General features: G+C 32.5%; 5 protein-coding genes across 5 annotated transcripts; 1 reads left to right on the top strand and 4 right to left on the bottom strand.

Moving 5' to 3' along the window:
• Nucleotides 1-68: 68 nt before the first annotated feature.
• On the bottom strand, nt 69-358 carry sloth2 (ubiquinol-cytochrome c reductase complex assembly factor 6 sloth 2). The gene has a single exon (XM_090105650.1). It carries the CDS (start codon nt 356-358, stop codon nt 152-154), a length of 207 nt encoding a protein of 68 aa, XP_089961776.1. The 3' UTR covers nt 69-151.
• Nucleotide 359: 1 nt separating this feature from the next.
• sloth1 (sloth 1) lies at nt 360-696 on the bottom strand. Its single transcript, XM_090105649.1, has one exon. The coding sequence runs from the start codon at nt 576-578 to the stop codon at nt 360-362; it is 219 nt and encodes a 72-aa protein (XP_089961775.1). The 5' UTR covers nt 579-696.
• A 3,767-nt stretch (nt 697-4,463) lies between these two features.
• Nucleotides 4,464-14,300, top strand: LOC149905813 (uncharacterized). The gene is made up of 6 exons (XM_090105072.1): nt 4,464-4,640; nt 10,631-10,789; nt 10,946-12,275; nt 12,347-12,932; nt 13,093-13,931; nt 14,023-14,300. The coding sequence occupies exons 1-6, from the start codon at nt 4,518-4,520 to the stop codon at nt 14,130-14,132; spliced, it is 3,147 nt and encodes a 1,048-aa protein (XP_089961198.1). The 5' UTR covers nt 4,464-4,517; the 3' UTR covers nt 14,133-14,300.
• On the bottom strand, nt 14,290-20,298 carry LOC149905811 (NIF3-like protein 1). The gene is made up of 6 exons (XM_090105071.1): nt 20,157-20,298; nt 18,125-18,335; nt 17,555-17,686; nt 17,297-17,473; nt 14,693-14,889; nt 14,290-14,507 (listed from the first exon to the last, which is right to left on the bottom strand). The coding sequence occupies exons 2-6, from the start codon at nt 18,325-18,327 to the stop codon at nt 14,323-14,325; spliced, it is 894 nt and encodes a 297-aa protein (XP_089961197.1). The 5' UTR covers nt 18,328-18,335; nt 20,157-20,298; the 3' UTR covers nt 14,290-14,322.
• Nucleotides 18,655-20,048, bottom strand: Ciao1 (cytosolic iron-sulfur assembly component 1). The gene is made up of 3 exons (XM_090105070.1): nt 19,656-20,048; nt 19,387-19,574; nt 18,655-19,306 (listed from the first exon to the last, which is right to left on the bottom strand). The coding sequence occupies exons 1-3, from the start codon at nt 19,924-19,926 to the stop codon at nt 18,755-18,757; spliced, it is 1,011 nt and encodes a 336-aa protein (XP_089961196.1). The 5' UTR covers nt 19,927-20,048; the 3' UTR covers nt 18,655-18,754.
• Nucleotides 20,299-20,540: the final 242 nt, after the last annotated feature.

The raw sequence follows: 20,540 nt of genomic DNA, 5'->3' as shown, positions 1-20,540 counted from the left end.
AACCTGTTTTCTACAAATGGCTCAGACAGGAAAAAGGTCCAAGGTAATGTATGGCACAAAAAGTCAAATTAAAATGCAAAAGCTACATATTCCTTTATTTTATTTACATGACTATAATTCACTAAAATAAGTTATAAATATTATTTCATATTTACTTTAAAACCCCTTCATCTTTGAGTTCTTGACGAATCTTGTTTTGTACATCTGGTGGTAAGTGTTGCAACTCCTTTTCAATGTATTTGTGTAAGTCTAACAATGGTTTATATTGGAGATGTACCAGTTGAGATCCAGCTAGCATTGATAACATAGCTGATATAGAAAAAGAAATGTATTGACCCCAAGAGACTCCAGCAGGCATTTTATTGTACAGAATATTTTTCAATCTTAGATTCGACTATTGATTTAGCTTGACTCCTCTTAAATGTATTATAGAAATTGACTTCTCCAACTTTCCAGTTAATCATAGAAAATTCCAAACCTGCACCAAGTACAAAAAACATAGGAAGAAATCTATATATACCAAATGTATTCTTTCCAGGCCATTTATTCACTAACTTGTGAATCCAACCAATTCGCATTTTCCTTCATAACACGGATTCTTTCACGATTAATGTATTATTGCCGTTCCCAGAAAATATTGAATAACTATAAATTGAGATAACCTCAAACAGACAGTTAATTCATAATATTTGCTCTGTGACAGACAGGCGACAGCTGAGTGCTGACTGTCAAGTGTCAACTGTCAAGTGACACAAAACAGCTGGCAGAACACAGGTAAAATATAATGAATCAAGAATTGAATTCATCCGTGTTTTCCAATTACAGCACTAGAGCGCATCATGCGGCATACTGCTTTACGTTGAATGTTCCAACTACAGCAAAACTTCGCACAATCGAGCACTCATAAAAGTAATGCGCGTGAATTGATGCGTGCAATCGATTTATCGTTTGTAATTATTAATTGTTGGAAAAAAATTTAAAGCTTTCGTTTCATTGTAGTTTTTTCGAAATAGGTAATCAAAGTTAATTCAAATTGTATTAAAAAAATAAATTTACCGTCACGGAGATGTGCAGTGTTTTGTTCGGAGAAGAGGAAGAGAGCGATTAAGACTGATTGAGAAAGAGAATGGGCGAACGCAGAATAGCTTAGACGTGTCTCTTCTGGAAACTATAAAAAGATTTTTATGCACTTTTTATTGTGTTTTGGGGGTTTGATCAAGCAAATGTTGACAATGATTTGCCGTTCTCTAACGGTGGATTTAGATAAAAGCGACATAGAGCTCATAGAACTAGAGCACTTATAAACAAGAGCAAAAGTATTCTTTCGTGATTTTTAGTGTAAACGAAAACACGTATTCAGTGTTAATAAATAATAATAAAATAATAAAAATCTTTAGCTATTTATTCTTGAGCGCATTATGCGGCATAATGCTTAACGTTGAATGTTCCAATTACAGCAACGCTTCGCACAATCGAGCACTAGAAAAAGTAATGCGCGTGAATTGATGCGTGCAATCGATTTATCGTTAGTAATTATTAATTGTTGGAAAAAATTTTAAAGCTTTCGTTTCATTGTAGTTTTTTCAAAATAATCAAAGTTTATTCAAATTGTGTTAAAAAAATAAAAATGTTGTGTGGTTTTATGAAACCACGGTAAAAGTGAAACTGTTCGAACGGTTCCGAACACTGCTTTGTGTAGCGCATGTCGCGTGTCGGTCGGCTGCCGAGTAGGTATACCTACTCGGCAGCCGCGATACACGCGACATGCGTTACACAGACCAAAAAGTTTGAGACGATGTAATAAAAGTTTCACTTTAAATATAAGTATGGATGAAGGTACAAACATTGAAAAAAATGTTGTGTGGTTTTATGAAACCACGGTAAAAGTGAAACTGTTCGAACGGTTCCGAACACTGCTTTGTGTAGCGCATGTCGCGTGACGGTCGGCTGCCGAGTAGGTAATAGGTATACCTACTCGGCAGCCGCGATACACGCGACATGCGCTACACAGACCAAAAAGTTTGAGACGATGTAATAAAAGTTTCACTTTAAAAATGTTAATGAAATAATCAAAATCCAAATTACTTAAAATAACCATAAATATTTTTCAACCAATTATTATGTATACCACTTTATTTACATATTAATGAGGTTATTGCTAACTCTATGAATATTTTTTTTTTCAACACTGAACTTATTAGCGCAACCTGCTGGTGCGTTTTACGTTCCAACTAAGCATCAGCATAATTCGGCATTGTGCGGCACTGAGTCGCATCATGCTCTGTAATGTTGGAAAACAGCCTATGCATTCGCTCGTTCGATGTAAATGCACCGTGAAAAATTATTGTCAAATGTCATTTGTCAAACGTTTGTCACTGTCACTTTCAACTTTGGATTTGTGAATTTGTGATTGGATTTTTGACGTTGCTTGCAGAAGCCAGAGTATTTTCAAATGTGGATAGATTATTGTGAATATAATATGTTTATAAAATAAATTAAACTGCACACTAAGCGCACATGATATTGGATTCTATATTGTTTTATTTTATAATGGAAATTAACTGATATTATTATCTTGTTGACATAATATGCCAAAACCTTTAACGATATATTATATTTTGATACAAATTGCAATGAAGTATTGTTCAAATAACTATCATAGCTCGCAAAAGCAAAAGTCGAAAAATCGTCTTAAAGAGCCGCCAACTAGACTCACTGAAAGTATAAGTCTAAAGTTAGGCGTCGAGACATGGGGCTTGATATCAGGTTTCTACCTTGAATCGGTTAAAGTGAACTGCTACAAGCCTGATGAACCTACAACTACAGCAATTTTTAAGATTTTAAGTGATATGGAAGGGCAAATAGTATGTGTATTAAAAGGGAAAACTGTAGGTTTACTTTTTGATGTAACAGCAGATGAATGGGCTGATATAGAAAATATGTGTCAGTATGGGCAGCAGTTATTCTACAGAGACTTCAAGGAAGGATTAAGTAAAAATTATAAATGTGAACAGAAGATTTTTTTCAACTTTTGTAAAACTAATCAAACCAAAGATATTTTAGTTGCAATATGTAAAAGAGGTGTGAATAACAGAAATAAAGATAAGGATGATATTCTTCTTAATGTTACTGAATTAATGAAATGTAACAGTGATATCATTGATAAGTATACTTATTATTTACGAAATATCTCACGACTTTCTTAGATTATTTATGTATTAATTTATACAGTATAATTTATTTGTTTATGTCAGAAAGAGAATCATGGAATAAAATACATAGCATGAATTTATGGTGTATGGAAAGAATGTTTAATACCTTAGAAAACATTTTAATTTGTAAATGTAGATTTAAGATACATAATGAAATTACCTATTTTACTTATTTTACAGTTATATATAAATGTAGTTTTTAAACTAAAACACACATTCTATTAAGAAAGACTCATCAAATTATTGTATTGTCACCAATCCTTGGCATTACAAGTGGATCAAAATTGAATCTTAACTCTACTAAAGTTTTATACTAACATTTGAGACTATTTAAAGTGACAGGACAGTGTGAAAATATTTTACATGCAAATAGAAATTACATATTTTTATTTACATCTCATGAATGTTTCAATTTTCCCTTCAAGATTCAATATTATTCATCTTAGAGAAAAAAAATGAGTTAACACAATTTATAAAAGTTAATTTGGTTTTAAATTAGAAACCAAACTGTATGTGTAAACCTCTTGTCTGGTTTATCAACTTGTACAAAATTGTGGTTCCTTTGCCATTCATGAAAGAGTAAGCCTAGTTTGTACTTGTGAACTATAAAAGAAACCAAACTTTGTTGAAGGAAACGTTGCATCATTTATTTTGTGATTACATAAAATTGTGCTCTTAATACTACTGGAATATGTTGAAAGCTTGAGCTATCTGACGAAAATAATACTCGAAAATTTTAAAATAATCCTTGAATTTGAAAATTTTCATAGACCATAGTATACAGTATTTTACTAGTGGCGCTATTTAATTTGATTCCCATATTGAGATTTGTGAAAAAATATTTAATCGCACCACTGCGCCACCACCTGCACCACTTTCAGATAAATTTAAAAACAAATCAAAGTCGGTTTATCCATTTGAGAGTTACGACGGCACAGGCAGACATACAGACATCGACGTCAAACTAATCATTCCTCTTTTTGCGTCAGGGAGAATCTACGAAAAGAGCTTAAATTTAACCTGGATGCTTTATGTAATTTAAAAGCTTTTGTTGAAGTTAGTAAAAAGACCCATTTGGTACACCGTACATTGCAACATAATGCGCTTTACGTGGGATGATGTATCTAGGTAGTAATATGAAATCCGTAGTGTTGTGGGCGTTGACATCAAATGGGTACCACAATACTGACGATAGGAAATAAACATAGGTAATACATCATTCTGGCCTTAGTAGTAACTGGTTACTGACTCGGCCGGTATCGGCATCGGCAGTAGGCTTTGCGCTAGCGCGTAGAACGAACGTGAATGCGCGCGCGCGTATTGTCGTATTCCGAGTGTAGCTGCAACGATCGAGATACAAAAACCCGAGATATGGAAGTGGCGGATCAATGGCGACGCCAGTGGGCTGGCAAAGCCGAATACGGAAAGGTGAGGCCGCGGCTGCCGACCGATGCCAAACAAAATCTAGATTGACCATCAGTTACACTAAATATCAAGTCTTAAAGCTTAGCATGCTGATACACGATTCATGTTTGATTACATAACGGGAATTCTTTAAAAACGACTACTAATTAATTAAGTTTAATAATTAATTTGCATATCATGAATCAGTCCTCGGCTCTACTACATTTAATTAGTTGTTACATACATTTTATTCTGTACATTCACCTAATAAAAACAAAGCATTGTGTACAATCTGCTAATTGTTTTTAGTTATTCATATCACATTCTTTTCAGTACATTTTAAAATTAAATGTATTCACACACTATTCGAGTGCAGTACTATTATCCAGTAGGTAAATAAACATCTTAAAAATATAGCTCTACCACAGAATAATAACTAGTAGTAGCTCTACTACTTTATAAGCTTGCAATAACTGTATAGTCTGTAGATAAAGCTAAGGTTTTAGTTTAAAAAAATGCTAAACGTTTCTTGATTTATATTTAAGCATCATCGCCGAAAGCATAAGGTGGTCGTTTCCTTATACAGTGCAAAACTTGAACGACGTGACTGCCCGAGCAACTTAGGTTTTTTATCATACAAAAATGAATCATTCGCATCTGTAATATAAAGTTCAATGGTGAAAAATAGTTGTTGAAATCATAGAGATAGTATGTAGTACATATATCTCGATGGTTGAAATAATTAACTCAATAATATGTATTATGAATACACAAGTGTTGATTGTCGCGGTATGATGTTTCATTTTTAAAGAGAAAATAAACAAGAATAATTAGTAAGCAAAAAGGCTTTTAAATGTTTGGAAACTGTTTTTGTAGCTTTTCATTGTTATATATGTATTTCACGGAATATCAGTCAGTGGCTTTACAACTAGGTTCTTCAAAATATATGAATTTTCGTTGATAAGTAGATAAATTATCCGTGGTCATAGTTACGTTTAAAAAATATAAACTTTTAAAAATAACATGGTATAACGTAGGTGCACCACTAGAGTTATTCAATACCTTGTTGTGTTAATATTTAGGTATTTTATTTCTCATAATTGTCCCGAATAGTTTGGTTAAATTACACATACCTAACTGATTATAAGTGCACATGGTTTTTTTTCCATGGTGTGTAGAGCCAGAATCCAGAATAATATCCGTCAAAATTCTTAAAACAGTTTTTTTTTATTTAGATAATGAAATCTTTACTAGGTATAAATTCGTAAAGTCCATATTATTATAATGAATCGAATACCTACATTGATTTAAATTTGGGTATAGTTGATAGCACCTTTTAAGATTTATGTGCTTCTGTCACTCGTTAATGGAAATTGGAAACGTAGGATGAAGTATTTTGTTATCTATTTAATATTTATATATATATTAATATTAATTCTACTTATTTCTATATAAAAGAAAGCTTTGTAGGTGTTCGTGTATCTAACACCTTAAAAATTCAAGAACGCCTGAAGTCTGAACGCAGTTGTTGAATGATTTTTTTTAATTTTCTACACTAGGATTTGGATAATAACTATCTATCTGTTAAAATTTTGAGGATTTTATAAAAACACACATGTAGGCTAATAGAGCTGGAGGAAGAGCTAGGCTGAGTCTAGTAAAATATAGTTTGTAATGTATAGATATTACAGAAATTATACTTATTCTAAATTAATTGTTTATGATGATAGAGCTGTAGACACTTCTTATTTACATAATATCTATTTGTAACCAATACCGTCTGAACTAAACCGCACGAAAACCGCGATGTATAATTCAAGTAATAACCTTGATTAAATCTAAGTTTACTAATTACAAACAGAACAACACGCATGATTTTACAGATGGTACAAAATTTTAATACATATTTATAAAAAATTAGAGATTTAATTTTTTTGGAATAACTATTTTTGTAATACCTACCTAGGTCTAACTTATATTGATGCTGTTATTAATTTTGATTAATCGATGTTAATCACGATCTAAAATATACAACAGATTTAAATTATTTCTATATATTATGAAATTTACCAATTAAATGGTATCATGATGGTACCTACACTGGTAGGTAAATTATTTTTACCAGGAATTGGGAAAATGTTATTCATTTCTGTTATTCATCAAATAAATAGATAGATATAATTATATTATGTATCATTGACGTCGGATGTCTTTTAATTGAATAAATTACTATCACCTCTAAGAGAAAGCTTAAGCGTGAGGAAGTTAACAATGGTTCGCTGATTTCCTATACGAATGGAAACCTCAGTTCAGGTTATGGAGAATATTCTAGCTATTTTTCTTATATAGCATTTATTAATCTTTTAATTAATGTCATCATGCTGAGGCATTAATATAAGGACTTTTACACTTTTACGCTTCACGCTGATGTGCAAATAACGATACCTAGCTACAAGAATTTTAGGAGGTCTAATCTCTAATCCCAATATAACTATGTAAGTACATCACTTTTTGTACCAACATATTATTTGTAATATATGTATATATAATATAAACTAAGAACTAAGAAACATTGATAAGTAAACATGCAAAATTAAATGTCTGTTTAATTTTTAATTGTTAATTGTTTCAAGCATAAACTGAACCGATATTGATATTTAGCACAAATAAATTAGGTATGTAAGCAAATATTTTTAGTTACTGCTACAGTATTAGGTCATTATGAAAGATATTGGCTACTTTGTATCACAGTAACAAAACTTGAAACATAGGAAATAGGGGATAGGAATTAGGATGGTGGTTCGAGATGACGATACACGCGAGCGAAGCCACGTACGCAAAGTTAGTTTGATATAAAACCTATCTATTAAAAATATACGTTAAACGTTACATGTTTGATAACTTAGTTTGATAATTATATTTTAATCGATATTTGCAATAATACGGAAGTTATTAAATAGTTGCATAATTTTAGTACCTAACAATAAAACTTTACTTTTAAACTTAGCTACCTACATTTTATTTCATAGTTTTGATCGACAACATGAACATGAAAACAAATCTGTTTAAATTGATGTCCAAAATGAATACATAAATACAATTGTATCAAAATCATCAAATAGGTTGTAGCGCGTTGAAATCTTTCCTTCTTCTAATTTAAGTACCTATCTTTTATTTTGTTATTATAAAAATGGAATTAAAATTTCCTTTGGTTCCTTCATTTAAAATTAAGAGCTCTCGGCTCTTTATCATGATATTTTATTAAATAAATAGAGGTTAGATAGGAATGTGATAAAAAACACAGAAAGTGTTGGTATTATTTTAAAAAGGAAGGTATTCTTTTGTTTGTAAAGATAGGCAGTATGTGAGCGAGGTGCCGGAAATCCTGCGCAAAGGCCGTCACGAGGTTAGGCTGTTCATCGTAAGATAAAGACACCCAATTGTAGCACACTGCACATTACATTAATTTTGTCATTGTGTTGTATAATAAATCGGTATTAAATGATGATACATGACAGGACAGTTGCACAATAAAAGAAAATCCAAATGATTGATGTTGGGGAACATTACCTACTGTATAGGTAGATACTATTTGCACAGCTATGTCGAAAGTATTGTTGATTATTATGCGAGGCTTTTTATTATTTCTCGAAATCCATTGCTAGTTTTTTTATTTGCATCGTTAACCTTGATGCTCCATATTTATTTCTTGAATATATTGATCCCTTTTAGTACCTATACGTAAGATAATTTATTTTTAAATTGGTATTGCCTTTATTAGTAGGCACGAATTATTATTCTTCTAAAATATATTAGTTCGCCTCGGCTCTATCTTCCACTTCTTTTTCTTTACTAGTGATCAAAGACAAGAACTCCATAATATACCTCATGAGTGTTTTAGTACTATCTAGGACTGCCATCTGTACCTACATAGATCCTCGGAATTATATTTTTGGGAGAGTCCGCTGTATCGTATTAATATTCAATTATAGTTTTCCTACGTTTTCTGCTAGGACTGACTTTCGAAGAAGTTCACTCAATTTTTGCGTATAATGCACAAAACACATAGGTACTGTAAAATACGCAATAAATTTTAAATGATAATCAGAATTCGGAATTTCTTATACCTAAAACCAAACAAACACGTCAGTAACGTAGGAGTAGCTGGGAGATAAAATACATGATCTAATAAATGTTTCACTTGACGTCATTTCTAAATATCGGAACTTATAATACCTAATACCTAGTCCTTAAAACAAAACTCACGAACCTACCTATTATACGTGATTTATATAAGTGTTAATACATATTTGAGTAACGGTAAAGATATTATTATTATTATCATCATAAAGACTTGAAAATTAAAACGAGTATGACGTAGCATGAGATGAGGCTTTAGATGAATCGCAGTGTATTGGAGATTCCTGCCGTGACTCGCTTATTAGACGTCAGAATATTATATTTTCACAGAATTCTAAACAGTGTGAATGTCAACGACCACGCAATGATCGAACCGTAAGCCTCTCTGCCCCTTCCTTCCCCCTCAGCCCTCCATTTCGCTAATGTCCACTCTGTATAATTTATTCAATCACACCTTATTTAACTCTCTTTAACGGTTATTAGCACGTTCAATATTTGACTTTATTCTTTATTCGAATGCGTTCCGAGCGACCTTTGTTTTGATTTCGATTTGCACTCAAATGACGTCACCTTATCGTCAGAAACCACCAGCTACCTCACCTTGGTCCATTATTAAACCGGTAACAGGCTATTCGTAATACAGAGCAAATAAAACAAAAAAATTGGACTCAATGTGAACTCGAAGCTTTTTGTCATGATTTTCAACGTGTAAATTATATTATGATAATTGTATAATTTGATTTACTTATAAGGAAATAACTTAGGAATATGTATATTCAATATTGTATAATACCATAAATTTAAAATTCAAAATATTACCAACCTGCTTTCTTATTGTCGAAATTCAATTTTGAGTGACTCTTAAAACAGATGTTCGATGATTATTATTCACGACAATTTTATACCATCCTTGACCATTCAATTTTATTAGCATTAATATGAATATTACATTGGTCCTTAACTTAATTTTCATTTACGTATAGTACAAATAGGTTCTTTATTTCAACCGCTCTGACCATTATAAAAGATAAATAAAAACGGGGATTTTTACTTTTCTCCGGACAATTTTCCTGCAAATATGCTCTTACCGATCCAATATAAATATTGACCAATAAGGGTTTATAGTTATGTTCTTGTAATTTGTATCAACAAAACCAAAATTCTAATGAACCATTACAATCACCTATCTGTTATTTTCTATAGGTAGTCATTAAGAGTGCTTTTGTTCTTTTTTATGTGGTGGTGACTAACTAAGTGGTACTTTGGTGATTCTAATAAAATTATTCTTATTCTATTCTTAATATCAATCTATATAAAGTCATCCCTCTTATTAACTTTGTAATAATATTTCTTTCTTTTCCTGGACCTGATCACCTAAAATAACACATGCAAATTCTAAACATGATATGAGGTACTACTAATTAATACTTCAAACTACAATTATTAAGCATTAGAAGTGAATTAGAACCCACATAGTAGTATTTATTGAAAAGGTCGCAATCACTTAAACAATTTCATTTCGCCCCCGCGTCTGCGATTGCACGTAGGTACCTGTTACTAGACAAGGTCAAAACATTCTACGTGATTTATAATCCTTAACACATTCAAAATTCTATTCAAGGAATAAAAAGGTATTTTGTCCAAATTTTACGCATTACGATTTACGCTATCTATGTCTGTAATAAAAAGAAACATTTTTTCCCCCTAAGTTATTCTCCAAAAAATAATTTTTGATAGCGAAAATACGATTCGACCGATATCTAATAAGAATTAGAATTATGAAAATAACAAATACCGTTAACTCTACTTCAAAAAATGTAATATACTATCAAGTTTCATGGTTTGACATTAAAATATTTAAAATGGAATTCCAGGTGACAGAAGGCGGAGTGACGCGCCGCGTCGCCCGCGCAATGGAAGTTTTGCACGCAAGCGCCCCAGGAGCGCGGGTTAAAGTGATGAGAGCGGCCTACCACTCCACCGCCGGCCCGGGAGTACCAGCTTCCTCATATCTAATGCAGTCATCGAGAAGAGTAAATAGTTTTATACCCTTTTTCTCAATGTTCCGATACTTCAATGTGCGATACTAAATTGTAAATTAAGTTGTAAATACTATCATTCATAATAATTAATAATATTATGATCACATTATGACAAATCATATTAATGTCAATAACAATATTTTTCAGGTCATAACATCAGGATATAATTTTTCTGAACCATTATCTTTGCCATCAAAACCATTAGAAGTATCGTCTACTCCATTTGAATCATCACCGGAGGTAGATGTCGAAAGATTGAATTATAAAGTGACAGAGCCAGATGACATAGAAATATCAGAACCATCAAAGTGGAGAGCTTCAACAGGAAAAAGTTCCATACGAATGCCAAGTGAAGAATCATCGTCAGCAGATAATGCCAGCATAATAGACCTGGATTCGAGGAATAGCAGCAGAAATACATTTATAACAAAAGGCTTCCGAGATAGTGAAGTTAACGAAGAAAACATTAAGAACATACATAAAAGAAACAATCGAGTTTCTCCACTTTTGGATGCTCCAGTTACATTAAGTACTCTCAAATACACATCCCTCTTAAACGGAACCGATGAATGGAATAATAGACGTAAAAGTTATAGCTTCGAAGATACTGCTCCCTTAAACAATAATAGCTATTTTAGTAATTATGATACATGTATTATGGATTCTTCAACAGATAGTGGTATTTGTAAATCGACTGAAATTGTAAACGATCACATTAATCATTCAGAAATTTCATCAAGGCGATTTAGCAAAGAAAGATTATCCGATTTGCCAGAAGAATCGTTTCAGGACTGGTTACATAAAAATAGACCAAATGCAATAAAATCGAATCGTACTAGTCCATTAAAAGATTACCACAGAGAGTATCGGCCTAATGAAAGTAATATATCTCTCCAATCGAAAGGGAAAGTTACAATAACATTACCAATTATGGTAGAAGATGAGGATATTTCAACAATTAATAAAAATGATAATGATCGTAAAACGAAAAAAGTGGGTTTTTGCAAAACAGAATTGCACTTCGCGGCTGAATCGGGTACTGTAAACATTATTGCAACAGATGAAAAGGGACCACCTTCTAATGATTTCAGGAAAAAGAAGAGTGTATTTGTACCTTATAATAATAAAATCGATAAGTCGATTACGCTTTTCGGAGACAAATCAAATGTACCTGAATTATCAGCAAATAACGATATAGGAAAAAGCGAATCTATGGATTTCGATGAGAATACGGCAGCTACAAAAGGTATTCTCAAAAATAAAATTCCGAAACCCAAACCATATCTTTTGGGAGAAAATATGGAGCTTGGGATTTCTAATATTAATGACAATAAAGATAATGAAACGACATTTCCAACAGCCGTTTCTCTTATAAATAGAAACTTAGAAATAGAAAAAAGGCAAAGCATTTCTAATAAAATACTTGGAAGGGAATCAAACTATATTCTTGACAATGATCTGAGGACACCCAGTACAGGTATTTATCTTTTTAATTCAGATAATTTTGTATTTATTTTTAACTTTCACTATTTTCCTTCAATCTTTTAGGTCCGCTGAAGGCAGAATATACATTCCTAGAAAAAACCAGTACCTTAACTGATAATTTCGATCAAAATATACATAAACAAAAATTAAGTGATTCTGCGGTTTTAAACAGAAATAGGCCTTTACAACAGGCAACCACATCGAAATCTAAAACGCGCCAACTGAGGGACAGTGATTTAACATACTTTGGCATTGATACAGATAAACGATCAAATCATATAACTGATAATCTTCAAGAAGAAATCTTTCACTCTGTAAAACTTGTGCAGAAAATATCGAATAGTGTTTGTAACAGCGAGGCTGAATCAGATGATAATCCGGAATACCAAAATATTTCAAAGATTACATATTCTGAAGTCCCTATTCCAAAACCGAGAACGAAACTCTTAGAAATACCAGAAAACAATCAAAGCCGAATTCTTAACCCAATATTAGAAAGAGAAAATGAAGTGCCTCACAGTCATCGAAGGTCACGGGTAAAAAAAACAAATGATTTTATTTCTTCTTTAAATCGGAGCATATCTGAGCCACCAAAGAGAGATTCATACAATAGGCGAAATATAGCAGTAAAAGATTCGTCACCAAAACGGTAAGTTACATATAAATATTTATAAATTAACGTTTTAAATTATATTTCTTGTTCTTTTACTTTGGATTTTATGTTTAATTAAACGTAGGAAGTATTAAATATATTTTCTAAAATAACAATAAAGTAAATATAATTACTTAGTTATAATTTACATTTACAGAACTGTGTCCAGCCGGGAGCATAATTTAAAGAATGACAAAAGTAAAACGACCACTCAGCCTAAATTTAATAACAAACCAGTTGAATCGCTTTATGTAAATATTGAAGCTCAAAAAGATAACACTATAAAAGGAAATAGTGTGAAAAAACTTCACGAAAAAAGGTTAAGCAGTTCAAGGAAGGAAAATACGGAGGGCAAAGTTACTGATAGTTCTTTAAAAATAACAGGTGAAAAAGAACCATATGGGAGTATAAAAAACAAACAAACTAAAAGCGAGTATCGTAAGCCGAAACGGACGGAAAAATTAATTACACCTGATCTTTCACATTCACGTAATGAAGATTTTTCCCCAAAAGAAAGAAAAATAAAAACAAAAAATATTACTAATAGCACATCAAGTTCTTATGAACAATCATCAGATCCAGAAAGAACTCGCAGGAACTTAAGCGGAATTGGTCCTGCCAAGGAAACAATGAAAGGACACGATAAGAAAGGAACTATACGATCGAGTAAACATATATTACCAACAAGTACTAATTCATTATCTAAACCTGTCAAAATACTTAGTACTGACTCTACTGCGCGAGAAAAGAGTCCTTTAAAAACGAGACCAAAAGAACTTGCCTCCGTAGCTGATAAAAATAATAGTCATAGCTCCTCAAAAACACGGAGAAGTAAATATGTTATAAACTATGATGATAAAAATGGAACAGTTTCATCGATCTGCAAGATAAATCCTAGTCAAGATTCTTTAAGAAAGGACTACGTACCGAACCACAACAGACACACACCTAGTGATAATAAGGCGAAAAGTAAAGTTATAAATAAATCTGGCTTCCGTAAGTAATCGGTGTAAGTAAACATGTGCATGCCTATAATGACGTTATAAAAGAACCTAAACACGACATCTAAAACTCAAACGTGTTTCAGTTCAGTTTCCAGAGCAACAATGGATTTCAAACGAGAAAAAAGTACATAAACATTTAAATACAAAACAAAAATTCAGAACGCATGTACAGAAATCTTGCCAGTTACTTTAAGCTTGAAGAAGAAAAGGCAACTGAAATGAAATGAAACCTTATTTATGATAAAGGAGATATTGTATTTTAATTTAATAATGATCTCATAACATTTAAAATAATATAAAAAACTAACATGGCTTTTACTAATTTTGAGAATAAATAAAATTTGTCATGCTATATTTAAACTTTGTGTTTTATTCAGATTGCATTACACAGTTGTCAGAGGGTCTCTGTCGGATGAGCTAACAAAAACTTGGACTTTGTTATTGAGATTATTTTGAAGATACAAAGAAAATTCTTTTAAGAATCCTCGTTCAGAATCCGAATGGTTGGTCAAAATAACAGATATTCCTCTCTGAGCAGCATCAAGTACATCGTGGTGTAACATTTCACCTGAAAAGAATTTACTCTCATAAAATTTCCAATTTGAAATGAATTCCAAATTGAATTTCCAATTTATAAAATTTGCTCGGGTTCGAATTTACTTTATTAAGTTAACGCGGGTTCGAATCCTGTCTCGTATTCGATTATTTTCTATCCTATAAAAAATTGTAATTCGTGATAAATATAAAAATTACCCGTAAGGAACAGATCAGCCGATACATTCTTGAGCACTGATCCTCCCGAACCAGCACACAACGCAATTGTAGCCACACTAGTTCCATCCATTACTTTGCTTTTACCTAACGCCAGTCGCACGTGTTGGAGTCCAGTTAGATGCTTCACTCTTGTTACAGCGCCCGATATCGAAATGTTTTGCTCTAGTTTTAGAAGTCTATAAAATACATACATGCAATATTAATATAACTTCCAAGATAATATTAGTCCATTGAATAAAAAGTTCTAGAGTGCGTGAGTTAGTAACGTAAGATGTTTCTTCGGAAACATGTCAAGAGTCCCTAGGTAATAAACATACTAAAACCCCGGGCCACTAGGAGGAGCCCCGGAGTGGGGGGAGGGGGGAAATGGGTCCATTTTTTCATTTTTCGCTTAAATCCCAAAAACGGTACATGTTAGAGAAAAACTTTCAAAGAAAAGTTGAAAGGCCATAAAATTATCTACAAGTTGTACCTAGATCATTTTTTCCCATATCCTACCGTTTCTGAGTTATACGCAGTAAAACATGATGTTGGCTCAAACAATTTCCATATCAATCGATCAAAAAATATTTCTTTCTTCCAAAAACCTCAAATGTGCAACTTGTGACCGGTACTGATAGATTGCTCTTAATTTGGTCTATAATTGGTAAAATAAACACATTCCTCCATGGAAGCCTTTAGGAGGAATCGATTGTCAAAATATTATATTAGGGTAGTTTGAGTTACTGAACTTGATCTTTTTATTTTTTTCTTCCAAAAAACTCAAAAGTGCAACTTGTGACCGGTACAGATAGATTGCTCATAATTGGGTCTATCATTGATAAAAATACCAGATTCCACTACGGAGGCGTTTACGGGGAATTGAATTTTATTAGGGTAGTTACGATACTTGAACTTTTTATTTTTTTTCTCCAAAAAAACTCAAAAGTGCAACTTGTGACCGGTACTGATAGATTGCTCTTAATTAGGTCTATAATTGGTAAAATAAACACATTCCTCCATGGAAGCCTTTAGGAGGAATCGATTGTCAAAATATTATATTAGGGTACTTTGAGTTACTGAACTTGATCTTTTTATTTTTTTCTTCCAAAAAACTCAAAAGTGCAACTTGTGACCGGTACTGATAGATTGCTCTTAATTTGGTCTATAATTGGTAAAATAAACACATTCCTCCATGGAAGCCTTTAGGAGGAATCGATTGTCAAAATATTATATTAGGGTAGTTTGAGTTACTGAACTTGATCTTTTTATTTTTTTCTTCCAAAAAACTCAAAAGTGCAACTTGTGACCGGTACAGATAGATTGCTCATAATTAGGTCTATCATTGATAAAAATACTAGATTCCACCACGGAGGCGTTTACGGGGAATTTAATTTTATTAGGGTAGTTACGATACTTGAACTTTTTATTTTTTTTCTTCCAAAAAACTCAAAAGTGCAACTTGTGACCGGTACAGATAGATTGCTCATAATTAGGTCTATCATTGATAAAAATACCAGATTCCACCATGGAGGCGTTTACGGGGAATTTGAGTTTTATTAGGGTTGTTACGATACTTGAACTTTTTAACTAACTACCCTAATAAAATTCAATTCCCCGTAAACGCCTCCATGGTGGAATCTGGTATTTTTATCAATGATAGACCTAATTATGAGCAATCTATCTGTACCGGTCACAAGTTGCACTTTTGAGTTTTTTGGAAGAAAAAAAATAAAAAGTTCATGTATCGTAACTACCCTGATAAAATTCAATTCCCCGTAAACGCCTCCGTGGTGGAATCTGGTATTTTTAGCAATGATAGACCTAATTATGAGCAATCTATCTGTACCGGTCACAAGTTGCACTTTTGAGTTTTTTGGAAGAAAAAAATAAAAAGATCAAGTTCAGTAACTCAAACTACCCTAATATAATATTTTGACAATCGATTCCTCCTAAAGGCTTCCATGGAGGAATGTGTTTATTTTACCAATTATAGACCAAATTAAGAGCAATCTATCAGTACCGGTCACAAGTTGCACATTTGAATTTTTTGGAAGAAAGAAATATTTTTTGATCGATTGATGTGGAAATTGTTTGAGCCAAAATCATGTCTTACTGCGTATAACTCAGAAACGGTAGGATATAGGAAAAAATGATTTAGGTACAACTTGTAGATAATTTTATGGCCTTTCAACTATTCCTTGAAAGTTTTTCTCTAACATGTACCGTTTTTGAGATTTAAGCGAAAAATGAAAAAATGGACCCATTTCCCCCCTCCCCCCACTCCGGGGCTCCTCCTAGTGGCCCGGGGTTTTAGTATGTTTATTACCTAAGGACTCTTGACATGTTTCCGAAGAAACATCTTACGTTACTAACTCACGCACTCTAGGCCCCTCTTGGAGGGACTTATTCAATGGACTATATATTGCTTTTAGTCAAAATTTTCCAAAAAATGAAAGAATGTTATCAATTTTACCCAAGATATTTAGAAATAATTTCTGATTAAAGTTACACTATACCTAGTCATTACCTTTTTACAATAATTATTACGGTTACAATTATATTATTTAAAATATCATACATACTAGGAAAACTAAATCTTACCTTCCAGCTCCTGTTGTAGGATCGACTCCAGGGGTAATAGGCGAAGATTCGGCCACGGGGAATGCTGACGCGAGCCAATCATTGACACCACCCTTCACGCAATCCCAACTTGTGTGAGGAGAATACAATGATATACGTTTTTCTAACAATAGCGAAACAACGCGTTCCTTCCAAGCACTAAAAAATAAAATAAACTGTGGTGTTACATATTCTTTAAAAAAATATCCAATACATTTAAGACTAATAGGAAACACGTACCTTTGTTTCACCGATTTCAAAGGTGCGAATATTGGAGGATGATATGATATAATCATTTCACAGCCATGGTTATCAGCTTCTAATGCGACGTCTTCTGTTAGATCATTTGTCAATAAAATCTTGCTGACTTGTCTACAACAAGTAACATTCATAATTATATATCAAAGAAAATGAGACGGCAGGCCGGGACACCCTAGATTTCGTGAAAATATAATGAGGTACCTAAAGGTAACTAGTTTTGAAGTTACTCTGCTCAAATAAAACTTAACAAAAGGCAAAAGATCTCTGTGCTTAGTGGAGGTCACTGGTCAATGTAGTTAAATTAAATCATTCTTTATAATTATGTTAAAATTCAGTAATGCGAAAGTATCTGTAGGTCTCTTCTTCACGCCTAAACCAGTGAATCGATTTGGATGAATTTGGTACAGAGATAGCAAAACTTGAGGCCTCAGAAGGACCATAGGAAAGAACGGGAACTATCCGGATTCTTCTTCGACTACGCGGGTGAAGCCGTGGGCGAAAAGCTAGTAGGTATTTTATAACATACAAATTTATTAAGTATGTAGGTACCTTGGCGTGTATGGTTCAACTAAAAGACCAGTATTATCCCAGCTTTCTGATAGAGCTTTTGGCGCAAAATTTTCCAAAGCGCCTATAACTTCAGATAAATGCAAACTAGACATATTTTCACGTGCAGCCTTGGACAATGTACTTGTATACTTAGAAAAGTAAAGTCCCTTATTGAGAACAATCCTTGATAGTTTAAAAAACATTAGATTCTCTGAAAAAATGTCAATAAAAGGGAGTAACTTTAAACTAAAAAACTAATATCAATATTAAAACATTTTACTAGTAGAAGTTTTTTATTGCAGTTAATCAAGTAAGTATTAGCCCTGTAACATGCATTCACATATTTCTTCCATTAAAAGAGTAACATTTCATTGACTTTTGAGGAAATGAGAACAGCAATAAACCACATTCTGTACTAAAGTGCACAGATCAGTAATAAATTTTCACAAATAATTTCAATAAGGTAAGTATTATAGAAATATTATAATTTAAAGGTAAAACTTTATAATATTTAAAAACTCATTATTGCATTAAGTCAACCATTTATTTACCATAACATATCGTTTAAAAATAACAATATATGTGAACAAAGTAATTATATACATAGGATAGAAGTAAATACAAGAATATTTATTCATCTACAAATTTCCAAACTCGAATTTCTCCATCATCACTGCATGATATAAGCTCTTGGTTGCCAGTAGGATTCCATTTTACACAATTCACATCTTGAGAATGTGCATTGTATTTTTTGCATATTAAATCAAAAGTGGGTGCATTAGGGTCTGAATTATCTGCTTCTTTAAAAATTCTTATTATGTCATCTCCACTGGCTGTGGCTAGAAGACCAGTGTGGTGACACCAAGCAATGTCATAAATGCATCTGGTATGATAGCCTGATAATGTGCATATACATTTCCAAGCTGCTTCTTCATTAGGCACACTGACACCCAATTCATTATTAGGCTTATACTCCTTCCAAATTTTTACGGTGTTGTCAGCACTGCAAGAAGCAAGTCGTTCCCCAGTCTTATCGAAACATAAACTCCATACTGTGGACTCATGTGAATCTAGTGTAGCCACACAATTCCAATCGCTGTCCAGTTGATCTTCCTTGTAAATTTTAACTGTGTTATCATATGAGGCAGAAGCTAATATCTCTAATGAAGGATGCCATGCAACCTATAAACAGAAACATATTTTTTGTTTATTTCAGCTTGTTTTCTATGTTCAAATTCTACATATGTATAAAATATACTGACTTTTTTAACATCTTGATTATGAGCATTCAGTACTGCTTCACAGACATATTCATCGTCACCGGCAACTTCCCACACCCAAACAGATTTATCTCTGCCACATGTTGCCAAGAGTTGCCCTGAAGGTGACCAGGCTACGCTTTTAACTTCATTCTCATGTCCCTCCAATGTTGCATTACATTCAAACTGACCTAATAACATATTATGTCATTAAAAAATTGTATACATACATTTATCAAGATTTCTAAGTCTTGTTTCTCATATATACACACCACTTTTTTTGTCCCACACAGCAGTTGTACCATCAAAACTGGCTGAGGCTAAGAAATTTCCACATGGTGACCATGCAACTTCTCTTATTGTGCGTTGATGACCATCCACTAACATTGTCTTGACTGCCCATCCTTGGCTCTCTTTATTCCATAAATTAATTACCTTATCTTCCCCACATGAAGCAAATATTTTACCCGTAGGATGCCATGACACATTCCAGACTATTCCTTTGTGGGCATTTATTGATTGTAGTAATTCCAACTTAGCCATTTCTTGCTACGAAACGTTGAACACATGATGAATTAAAGGAAATGCTCGTAAATTTTAAGATTTCGAAATATAAATACATACGAATAATTCGTTCTCAAATCTCTAGTCCCTCTAGTAAGATAAATATACCCACAAACTTGTATTTTTCTGGTCTTAATAGAGTTAATAACATTAATAAACCTAATAACCTAGTAAAACATTTTGATCATTAAAAAATTATTCATACGTACCAGAGATCTACAGTCTTGTATTGTTACAATATGTAAATACTGTCTGCTCTTTTACTTGTTTTTTTTTTTTATAGTTTTAACTTTTATGAATAGTCAATACTTCAATAATGAATTTAATTCACGACAAAATAATATGACAATAAAAGTTAAAACTTGTGATTTCAATTTTCAAGTCAGTGCCGGACAATGGACATATTTTGACGTTGACAATTATTGACAAATGACAATACTATTATCATTTCTTGACAGGTGACATATTTATTAAAGGGGACCATTTGGTTTAATTTTTTTTATAGTTATTCCAATTCCAATTATTAGATTTAAAATAATCTTTACAGGATCATGTTGATTATACGGTTTGTTTTAAATAAATACATAATTAAT

Source organism: Colias eurytheme, chromosome 9 (assembly GCF_061535395.1).
Source record: "Colias eurytheme isolate Ceu_HAF_F1 chromosome 9, ilColEury1 Martin Lab GWU primary, whole genome shotgun sequence".
Taxonomy (NCBI): Eukaryota; Metazoa; Arthropoda; class Insecta; order Lepidoptera; family Pieridae; genus Colias; species Colias eurytheme.
The sequence above is the reverse complement of the archived record's forward strand: the minus strand, read 5'-3'. Positions and strand labels throughout refer to the sequence as shown.

Bases quoted from the DNA above. Each gene is read 5' to 3' on its own strand.
- sloth2 (XM_090105650.1), bottom strand. From the start codon at position 358: ATGCCTGCTGGAGTCTCTTGGGGTCAATACATTTCTTTTTCTATATCA.
- sloth1 (XM_090105649.1), bottom strand. From the start codon at position 578: ATGCGAATTGGTTGGATTCACAAGTTAGTGAATAAATGGCCTGGAAAG.
- LOC149905813 (XM_090105072.1), top strand. From the start codon at position 4,518: ATGCGCGCGCGCGTATTGTCGTATTCCGAGTGTAGCTGCAACGATCGA. The intron at 4,641-10,630 runs GTGAGGCCGCGG...ATGGAATTCCAG, and splicing joins GCAAAGCCGAATACGGAAAG to GTGACAGAAGGCGGAGTGAC. The intron at 13,932-14,022 runs GTAAGTAATCGG...AACGTGTTTCAG, and splicing joins TATAAATAAATCTGGCTTCC to TTCAGTTTCCAGAGCAACAA.
- LOC149905811 (XM_090105071.1), bottom strand. From the start codon at position 18,327: ATGTTTTTTAAACTATCAAGGATTGTTCTCAATAAGGGACTTTACTTT. The intron at 17,474-17,554 runs GTACGTGTTTCC...TTTATTTTTTAG, and splicing joins TTGAAATCGGTGAAACAAAG to TGCTTGGAAGGAACGCGTTG. The intron at 14,890-17,296 runs GTAAGATTTAGT...TGTATTTTATAG, and splicing joins CCTACAACAGGAGCTGGAAG to ACTTCTAAAACTAGAGCAAA.
- Ciao1 (XM_090105070.1), bottom strand. From the start codon at position 19,926: ATGGCTAAGTTGGAATTACTACAATCAATAAATGCCCACAAAGGAATA. The intron at 19,575-19,655 runs GTGTGTATATAT...ATATGTTATTAG, and splicing joins TGTGTGGGACAAAAAAAGTG to GTCAGTTTGAATGTAATGCA. The intron at 19,307-19,386 runs GTCAGTATATTT...TTCTGTTTATAG, and splicing joins ATAATCAAGATGTTAAAAAA to GTTGCATGGCATCCTTCATT.